The sequence below is a fragment of the Notechis scutatus genome, chromosome 1 (genome assembly GCF_049901735.1).
Source record: "Notechis scutatus isolate UNSWTSFEM ecotype Mainland chromosome 1, rNotScu1.2, whole genome shotgun sequence".
Taxonomy (NCBI): domain Eukaryota; kingdom Metazoa; phylum Chordata; class Lepidosauria; order Squamata; family Elapidae; genus Notechis; species Notechis scutatus.
In genome coordinates this window covers 228,399,359-228,410,281 of record NC_142009.1, presented here as the reverse complement: position 1 = coordinate 228,410,281, position 10,923 = coordinate 228,399,359, and the positions used below count along the sequence as shown (strand labels likewise).

Genomic DNA, 10,923 nt, shown 5'->3' with positions numbered 1-10,923 from the left:
TTGGTTTTATGAAAAATACAATTTCTTGGGTAAATTTTTAAATATGAAATTAGATTTTGCTGTCCCTGGGTTGAATCACAATATTCCCTGAAATATAGCAAAACACATTCAGTCAAGTAGCCTTCCAAGTAGAAATGTGTCAGATAAATACACAGTTAGTATACACATATTTGCTTCTATATTTCTATATGTTATTATAGCTCTAAGGGTATGGAGTTTTTGGTACAGAAAGGAATGCAAATTTCCCCCCCAGAATTTTTCTGAAGGCAACTTTTACCTCTTGGTTCCTCAGGCTGTAAATTAAGGGATTGATCATTGGACTCGCTATAAGATATAGCACACAAGCTATTTGATTAGTATAGTGAGACTTGTTCGGTTGTGATTGTGAATACACAAAGCCAGTACCTCCATAGGAAAAAGTGAGGACCAAGAGGTGAGATGTACATGTGGAGAAGGCTTTCCTCCGAGCCTTGGCAGAGTGCATCTTTAAAATGGTGATCAGGATGTACATGTAGGATGTAAGAATCACCAGGATTGTTGCTATTAAAGTGAAGCCAATAAATATAAATATCAACAGATAATTTAAACTGATATCTGAACAAGCAAGTTGTAATAGTGCAGGACCCTCACAGAAAAAATTCTTAATGATGTTTGATCCACAGAAGAATAACTGAGATGCAGGAATGATATGCACTAAACCATGGACAAACCCAGTAATGTAGAAAACGACTACAAGTTGAACACATTTTATTTGGGACATGGTGACCAAGTAGAGTAGAGGGCGACAGATGGCCACATAACGATCATAGGCCATAAAAGCTAGGAGGAAACACTCTGCAGTGGAAAATACACCATAAAAGTAAAGTTGAGTAAGACAACCAGCAAAAGAAATAACTTTCTTCTCTTTTAAAAGATGGCATAGGAACTGTGGGGTGATAGCTGATGAACAGCAGATATCCACAAATGATAAGTGAGTGAGGAAAAAGTACATTGGTGTGTGGAGTTGAGGGCTGATCCAGATTAAGACAATCATGCCTGCATTCCCCAACAAAGTGATAGCATAAAGAATAAAAAGTGTCACAAAGAGGATGAGTTGCAAGCGTGGATCATCAGTCAACCCTGTGAGTATGAATTCTGTCACCTGTGAGCTGTTTCCCATTGAATCACAGAAACTCTGTAGAAACTGAAAGAAGGCAAGACTCGGAATTAAAAGCTATTTGACCAGTGGAAAGATATAAACAAGAGTAAGATATTCATTATGGCAAATGAGTTATGGTTTCAATCAAAATAAAATTGAACCTGATTAAAATTCATCTTAAGAATCATTACCCAGTGTGGATGAAGGAGAAAGATGAAAATATACAATAGAATATCCACACAGGGTAGAGTTCTTCAATCTGTACGTGACCAAAGATACAAAGCATTGAAATTGACATACTGAAAGAACACATGGACCAGGAATGAAAAGCCACCTTCCTATGGTGTGACAATAACATTATTTTCTCTTCCTTATTATTGCTGAAGGACAAAAAACTTCAAGTACTAAAAGATCTGAAACTAGTTTGTGATCTTAAATGATATCAGTAAAGGAAAACTAAAAATTTTATCCTGGGAAAAGAGAATCAAATGGCTAAAGTGTGGGAAGAGAAATCTGCATATAATTATTTTATCTGTTCCTCAAATAGCTGAAAATAGTGAAAAAGAAGAAAAGAAATCCACTTCCCAACCATCCCAGATTGTAGAATGTGGCACAATGGTTTAGAAGTAGTTTCTATTAGAATTATTTTTATAAAGAAAGTTTCTCCATGTTTAATACAGAATTATTTTAAAATTCTCACCCAAGTTTGATAAAACCAAAATACAGACTACGCTTATCCACTGGTCTCAATGATGTCTGTAGTAATTTAAAGCATTCCTTCTTTTCTGGATGTAGGTGGATTGCTTCTGTATGAAATGAATTAGGAAATTATTTGCATCTGGGAAGAAATGCAGAGACCTTCCAGGTCCAGATCTTCTTAGCATTTCATCAGCTGTCTTTGGATCTCATTTTTTAGATCTTATTTCTACTGGGAAACTGTGCTATTCCCTAAGTATTCCTGATCTTAGACAAATCCTTTCTTTTAATTCTCATTAACAGAAATTGGAGCTGCATTGCAACTGTTCAATATGTTAAATAAATCTCCTCAGAAAAGTTTAGCTTACTTCTGAAAAGCTGAAAGGCACTTGAAATAAAATTAGTTAATTGAGTTCCTATGCAGGGATGAAAATTGGAGAAGTGTGGACAGTCTCCCTAAAGGTCTAAGCATTGCCAGTTAAAATTGCTTAGGCTGGTCACTTCCCCAGTTTCATACTCACCAAGCTTGTTTTTACTAGCCAGCATTGTAAGGGTTGTTAGAGAAGACTGTTTGGTACAATATTTACATGCAGAGATGATGTCTTGTGAAGATGTTTGCTCCTGTGCAGATGCCTGATTCTCTTTAGAATTATTTCCATTAACTGTTCATCTCTACTTCTCATCACAATATTCATTATAATAATTTATTACATAGTTGTAATGGTTGCAAGGGCTTTTTCCAGCTGATTTCATGAAATTCCATCATGTCCTCACAATGTAGTGCAGGGGTGTCAAACTGGCAGCCCACGGGCTGGATGCCTCATTGCGGGTCACGCCCACCCCAGCTCCGCAAAGGGAAAAAAATGTTGCGATATGTCATGTGACGGCAATGTGACATGGCGAATTTGACACCTGTGTTATAAGATAATCAAAATAACATTTCCCCACTTTTTTGATAAGCAGGCTTTTTGAGGGGGGAGGGGGCTTTTCCTAAAATAGTACATATACAGTATATTCCTTCTTTTTACAACAGATTCTCCCTCAGTAGAATTTTGCCCCAAAGCCTTCTGCTGGGACTGGGGAGGGGAGACAGGAAGGAGAAAAAGATATGTATGCATCATCCTTTTGCTGAAGGAAGGAAAGGACAACCCTTTTACTTTCACTGTTATCATATTATCATTATTATTGAGTTGCCATAGTACCTTCTTTACAATGATGTAAATGTATTGGTTATAAAATGTATATAGGTGTGATGACCTAGGGCATGGCACAAAGGCAATATAGTCAAATAATAAGTAGGAGTCCCTTTATTAGCTCCAACTTTGCCCCCAATGTCCTGGTTACTTTCTGGTCTGGAGAAAAACTCTCCCAGGAACAGCCTTGGCTGCAGAGATTTAAGTCCAAAACGTTGTCAACAAAAACTTTAATTATAAGTCAAATCAAGGCAAGATGAGGTAATTAATCTGGCAGGGCAAGAGAAGGAATTCCAGATGTGAAGGAACAGCAGTAAATCTACCTGGTTGGGAGGATTCCAGGAACACAGATAACCACAGTCAACACAAGATAAACTCATGTTTGTTCCCAGCAGCCACTGCTCTCAGCTTGCATCTCTTTTAAACTCTCAGTCCCAGGTGTGGCTAATGAAGAGAATCAGCACCCTTTCCTCCCCTGTAAGCCATGCAATCCACGTTGCTCTCTTTTCTGTTCTTCCCTGCATGCCCTAGGATGAAGAGGGGATGGGCCTGGGTCTTCCTCTGAACTCCCTCTCCCTTGTTCTACCTCTTCCCTGCTCTGCCCAGCTGGACTTTGCCCTTCCCCAGTTTCCTCCACAGCCAAGGGAGCCACACTCCCATTCCCTGTCAGCTGTTTGTCTCCTCGGATTCAGACTCTGACAGGGGCATGACAATAGGTGTCATCGAATTCATATTCCTATTATGTTGCAACAGTCCATTAGCTGAAATAAAAGGCAAATAATTGTATAGGCAAAATTCTGGAAGAATAATTAAACTAGTACTGATGATGTTACCTAGTTTGGGTAATGAAACACCTTCAAGAAAACAAGTATGCTCAAAGAGAACCAAGGAACACCCCCCTGCCCCAAATAATTAAATTCTGCTCTAGTATCCCAAATGACTCAATGACAGTTTCCACACTGTCATGCATGCTTTTATTTAGTGTGATATTTAAATGGATCCTGTGGCACAAATGTCCATGGGCTCTAACTCACTAAGATTAGTGATTATATACACTGCTCAAAAAAATGAAGGGAACACTTAAACAACACAATGTAACTCCAAGTCAATCACACTTCTGTGAAATCAAACTGTCCACTTGGCAGCAACACTGATTGACAATCAATTTCATGTGCTGTTGTGCAAATGGAACAGACAACAGGTGGAAAGCATAGGCAGTTAGCAAGACATCCCCAATAAAGGAGTGGTTCTGAAGATGGTGACCACAGACCACTTCTCAGTTCCTATGCTTTCTGGCTGATGGTTTGGTCACTTTTGAATGCTGGCGGTGCTTTCACTCTAGTGGTAGCATGAGACAGAGTCTACAACCCACACAAGTGGCTCAGGTAGTGCAGCTCATCCAGGATGGTACATCAATGTGAGCTGTGGCAAGAAGGTTTGCTGTGTCTGTCAGCGTAGTGTCCAAAGCATGGAGGCGCTACCAGGAGACAGGCCAGTACATCAGGAGACGTGGAGGAGGCCGTAGAAGGGCAACAACCCAGCATCAGGACCGCTACTTCCGCCTTTGTGCAAGGAGGGACAGGAGGAGCACTGCCAGAGCCCTGCAAAATGACCTCCAGCGGGCCACAAATGTGCATGTGGCTGCTCAAACGGTCAGAAACAGACTCCATGAGGGTGGTATGAGGGCCTGACATCCACAGGTGGGGGTTGTGCTTACAGCGACATCTACAATAGCATTTCTTCTTTTCTCGACGTAGGTGGAAAACTTCTATATGAAATGATTTAGGAAATCCTTTGCTTCTGGGAAGAAATGCACGTATCTTCTAGCACCAGGTTATCTTAATTTGGTCACAGCATTTCCTTGGTTGTCTTTTGATCTTAGTTTGTGCAAGAGTTCCTAAATCTTTTGGGAAACCTTGCTATTCCCTAAGTAGCTCTTACCTACATTGCAACTTTTTAATGTTCCATTAATAACTCTGATTGAAAATTTTAGCTTATTTTTGAGAAGTTGCAATACATTTGTAATATTGTTAGTTGAGATATGCCAATGGACATCTACAATTTTCCTTTTATGACACAGTGATTTCAACCATCAGCTTGTTCCCAGGGTTATTAGTGATTGTATATGTTGCTTAGTATTTGTTTGTTTCTTGTTATCTCTTATTATCTCAGATATTTACTCTATTTAAAGTTCTTGGTAGCCTTTGACTTATGACCAAAATTGAGCCCAAAATTTCTGTGGTTGTGAGACATTCATTAAGTGAGTTTTGCCCCATTTTATGACCTTTCTTGTCACAGTTGTTAAGTGAATCATCACAGTTGTTAAATTAGTAACAAAGTGGTTAAGTGAATCTGGCTTCCCTATTGAATATGCTAGTCAGAAGGTCACCAAAGGTAATCATAGGACCATGGGATATTGCAACCATCATAAATATGAACCACTTGCTAAGCATCTGAATTTTGATCATTTGACCATGGGGATGCCACAAACGGTGATGAGTATGAAAATTGGTCATAAGTCACTTTTTTCAGTGCCATTGTAAATTTGAATGGTCACGAAATGAACTGTTTAGTGAACGTGGACCACCTGTTTTCTCATCTCCACTTCTCACCAGAATAATAGTAAAGGTAATAATTGATTAAAGTTGATTCTTGTAACAGTTGAATGATCCTTCATCTGATGACATCATGAGGTTCTCTAATGTCCCCATGTCTAAGATAAACACTTTCCTGGAAAAGGGATTTTTAAAATGCCTTTTCCTGGAATAGCTATAGATCCCTTATTTTACAAGAGACCAAAAAGAAAGAATTCTACCAGTATGTATTTTTCTTGCCTTGAAATCCATTTCTTGGACTTATCCTCCTTTGGACATACTTCTAACCTTCCATCCTTCATCTATTGTTTTTCATATATTCATCACTGTATTTTCACACCTTTCTGATCATTGACTCTCAAGCTTGGATGGGTTATCCTAACATGGTGGGGGAGAAAACATTTGAATGGCCATCAAAAATACTTCCTTCTCTGGGTCATCTACCAGAGCAGCTGGAGTGGAGGAATCTTTAACTTTCCTTCCTGGAATACCTAGTGGAGGGGGACTCTACAATTTGGGAGCTAACAAAAATGTGACTTCTGTGTTGAAATGTATGGATGACCAGATTGTTCCTGTGATATAGTTTTTTTTTCTAAATCTAAGCCAGTCCTGGATGGTTAGCAAGCAAGCCTATGCATTGCAAATTTAATTTCCAAGTAATCCTCATTAGTTAATATTTTTTTACAAATTAATGAGAGTTGAGTAACTGATGTCAGAACAGCCTGCTCTTGCAATAGTTGCATCTGATCCAGCAGCCAAAGCTAGGCAAAGATGCTCCTGGCTATGGCTTCCATTTTGAAGCAGGGTTCTTGAAAAACCAAGATCATAACCTGCTCCTTTTCAATGGTATAATACAATTTAGAAGTCTTTTAAAGCACCTAGGAGGATTTCATCTCCCTGGTCATGGAACCCCAGGTTCTGCGGTACCTAAAATGGACTGCAGTCTCATAATGAAACGGCTGCAAGCAAGAACCAAGCTGAGAAAGCACCAAGTATCCACAATCCAAAACTCAGCCCACTAGATTTCTGACACAGGAACCCCAACCCCATTTTTTTTATCTGATTAGGTCTGATAATAGAGACCAGTCCATTGCCTTTTCTCCAATCAGTCATGGTGCTGTATGGACTTACTGTGGATCCAAAAGTTTAATTCCATTGTCAAAAACCTTCCTGGGTAGAAATTTGTTCTGAACCACCCCTGCTGGGCGTGCTTGTATGGGGGAGACAGAGAGAGATGGGTGGTAGAGGAGGAGGAGGGGAAAAAGAAAACTATGAAACATTGTTTGTTGAAGGAAGAAAAGAACAACATTTTTTCATTGTTATATTTTTTATTATGTTTTTAGCTTCTTTACAATGATTCAGAGGTGGTATTCAGCAGGTTCTAACCAGTTCTGGAGAACCGGGAAATACCACCTCTGACTGGCCCCACCCCCATCTCTGCCGCTTGAGTCCCAGCTGATTGGCTGGGTCTTCTTTTGTTGCCCTGCACAGGAGAACGGAGCTGGAAAGCAGGTTATGGGGTGGAGAGGGAATGGGGATTCCTTCCCCTGCCATGCCCACCAAGCCACGCCATGCCCCCAAGCCATGCCATGCCACGCCCACCAAACCACGCCCACAGAACCAGTAGTAAAAAATTTTGAATCCCCACCACTGACACCTACCCACTCACACACACACACACTCAAACACACAGACACACACACAAGGGGGGGAGAGGGAGAGAGAGAGAGAGAGACCAATGCATACCATTCATGACTACAAAGACCTAAATAGGGTAATAATTAAAGACCCTTATCCACTCCCACTTATCTCAGATCTTGAGTGGCTACAAAAGGCACACATCTTTACAAAACTAGACTTGAGCAGTGTTTACAACCTAATCAGAATGAAAGAAAGATATGAGTATTAAACAGCCTTCTATACAAGATACAGGTTTGAATATACACTTATGCCTTTTGACTTGGAGCTTGTTTTTATAGGTGCATGAATGACACATTTTCAAAAATTCTAGCCAAGTTTGTTGTAGTGAACTTAGGTGACAGATTAGTTTACTTCAAAGATCGCTTCTTGCATATCACCCATGCCAGAAATGTATTGTAAAAATTATGGGACAACCTTTTTGCCAAACTTGAAAAATGTACATTGGACCTGCGTGGGTCTCTGAAACCACAGAGTCAGGCAGAGTGTTCCAGACATCGACCGCTCTGTTGCTGAAGTCGTATTTCCTGTAATCAAGTTTGGTGCAGTTTACCTTGAGTTTGTATCTATTGTGTGCTCTTGTATGGTTGAAGCTGAAGTATTCATTGACAGGTAGGACATTGCAATGTATGATTTTACATACCATACTTAGATCAGACCTAAGGCGGCGTAGATTTTCTAGGTCTAGAATTTCAAGTCTGGTGGCAAATGGTATTCTGCAATGAGTAGAGGAGTGGAGGACTCTTTTTGTGAAATATTTCTGGATTTTCTCAACTGTGTTAATATCAGATACATAATGTGGGTTCCAGACTGATGAGCTGTATCCGAGTATTGGTCTAGCAAATGTTTTGTATGCTCTAGTTAGAAGTGTGATATTACCAGAGAAAAAGCTACGTATGGTTAGGTTAACAATTCTTAATGCCTTCTTGGCTATGTAGTTACAGTGGGCTCTAGCACTTAGATCATAAGAGATGAGTACTCCAAGGTCCTTGACAGAGTTTGGATCATCAACAAGGTTTTGACTATTCAGCTTGTATTTTATTTTATGACTTTTTTTGCCAATATATAAGACAGAGCATTTATTTGTTGAGATTTGAAGTTGCCATTTGTTTGACCATTCTGATACATAGTTCTGTTTGAAGGGTAGAAGTATTGTCTGTGGTGTTAAATAGCTTTACATCATCAGCGAAGAGAATGCAGTTGCTCTTAATATGATCACAGATGTCATTTATGTAGAGTATGAAGAGAGTTGGTCCTAGAACACTGCCTTGGGGGACACCACTGTTGACAGGTACAGAATTTGATAGGACGCTCCCAATTTTGACCATTTGTTGTCTGTTTGACAGGAATGCTTCTATCCAGTTATGCAGGTGTCCAGAGATACCATAAGATTTTAGTTTTAGTAGTAGTTTGTCTTGTACCACTGAATCAAAGGCTTTACAGAAGTCTATGTAGATTGCGTCTATTGCTTTGCTCTGATCAAGTTGTGTAGTCCATATGTTTTTGGAGTGTAAAAGTTGCAGATTACAGGATAGTTTTTGAAACCAAATTGTTTATTAGAGAGTAGGTTGTTTGTCTCTCAGTGGAGGAAAATGTATTGGTTAATAATTGATTCCATGATTTTACAGGTGACATAGCATAAAGAGATTGGTCTGTAATTTTCAACTAGGCTGGGGTCTCGCTTTTTGGAGATGGGGATGACTGTGGCTTGTTACCATAGTTTTGGCAAGGAGCTGGTCCTGAAAGATTTTTCAAAGATTATGCTTAGAGGTTCGGCTATGCCAGTGGAAAGCTTTTTTAAGAAGTAGGCACATATTCTGTCTGGTCCAATAGATAGAGATGGTTTTAGATTGCGTAGTGCTTTTTCAACATTGTCTTCTGTAAAATCGATGTGTACTGGATCTTTGTAGTTGTCTGTGGTTCAACTAGGAAATACTGGGCATGATCCATTTTTTACAAATACTGAGCCAAAGAATGTGTTAAAGAGGTTGGCTTTAATGGTGTTGTCGTTGCAGTCTTTACCATTAGGTCCTTTCAGGGGTGGGATGGACCTTGAGTCTTTTAGTTTGTTGTTTACAAAATTGTAGAAAGCGCAGGTGGAATTGGTGCATAGAAAATTTTCCTCTTGTTTAATATGATAATTGGTGCATTCAGTCTTTATCTGGTGGCATAAATTTTTGTATCGGCTTTTGAAGTTGGCAATGTGACCAGATTTGGTTTTGCATCAAAGTGATTTCTTTTTGGATTGAAGCTTCCTTATTGTTTTGGGTAATTTGTTTTTTCTGGTTTTGGGAGTTATTATTGGTACATATAGTTTGATGACTCTTTTGACTTCAAGTAAAAATATGTTGTAATGGTCTACAGTATTGCATCCAGTTAATATGAGGTAGATTGAAGTCACCAAGAAAGATAAAAACATGTGGGCAGGATGTTGCCCATGTTAGTAGTGAATTTAGCTTGTTTACATGTTCAATGTCATAATCAGGGGCTCTGTAACATAGTAAGAATTGAAATGTGATATTTAAGGACAGTTCACCGATTATGTAGAGTTAGTCTACAAGTCACTGAACTGGGATCTGAATTGAAATGTGTGACTTTTGTAATTAATGAATATATGGCTTTCTTTAATTGGGAATGATTTATTTTATAAGGTTTGTATTATAGCTAGTCTAAAAACAGAAATGGATTGCCCAGGATCATAGATGAAATAATTTTGATTGCAACTGTGACACAAATATTGTTGAAAGTATTGGTGTAAATATTTGTCCTTTAAATGCTGGCTTTGTGAAGCTTCTAATAATACCAAACAACTGGTAGATAGCAGAGGTGGTATTGAGCAGGTTCTGACCAGTTCCGGAGAAATTTTGAGCGGGAATTTTGAGAAATTTGGAGAACTGGCAAAAACCACCTCTGACTGGAGATTTTACAGTATCCTTCCCATACCAATCCCACCAAGTCACCCCCACAGAACCGGTAGTAAAAACTTTTGAATCCCACCACTGCTAGATAGGATTAAATAATACATTCAGAAAAATATATATCTGGGCATTGTGGCCCCATTAGTTATAGGAAAAGTAGTTGATACAGTACAAATTAAATTTCTGGAACATGTTATAAAAATGGATCATCAAACTTAGAATTTCGAAGGATGAAAAAAAACTGTCTAAATAGCAATTTATACAGCTACAGTATTTGTCACAGTCAGGCTATGTGAAATGTAATATCAACTGCCTTGGAAATTTCTATGGATTTGAATGTGCGAGATCAAGACATTTTTACAGAAAAAGACAACAATATCATTTCATATACAGTGAAGAAGAAAAATTAACCATATAAAAGAACTTTGGAAGAGAACTAGATTTTCCTATATTATAAAATCATTGTGTTTTAACATTTAAGACACAATGATTTTATAATATTTAAAGAAATGTTAAATGTATTTATCACATTATTTTGAACTCAAAAGCAAATATACAATGAATACGAGAACTCTAGGAAAACAATGCAGCCAAGTGATTTATTGTTTAAGGAGACACAATGCTAACAATTTACTACTAGAGCAGCTTTTATGTAGAGCTAAACTTTGGCAAAAAGCAATTGGCTC

The 10,923-nt window shown here is 38.6% G+C and overlaps 1 protein-coding gene across 1 annotated transcript; it reads right to left on the bottom strand.

Moving 5' to 3' along the window:
- Positions 1 to 202: 202 nt before the first annotated feature.
- LOC148133225 (olfactory receptor 5J3-like) lies at positions 203 to 1,159 on the bottom strand. Its single transcript, XM_087956497.1, has one exon. The coding sequence runs from the start codon at positions 1,157 to 1,159 to the stop codon at positions 203 to 205; it is 957 nt and encodes a 318-aa protein (XP_087812623.1).
- Between the last annotated feature and the right edge of the window lie 9,764 nt (positions 1,160 to 10,923).

What these genes read in the sequence shown, in the direction of transcription:
- LOC148133225 (XM_087956497.1), bottom strand. Translation starts at nt 1,159, where the DNA reads ATGGGAAACAGCTCACAGGTGACAGAATTCATACTCACAGGGTTGACT.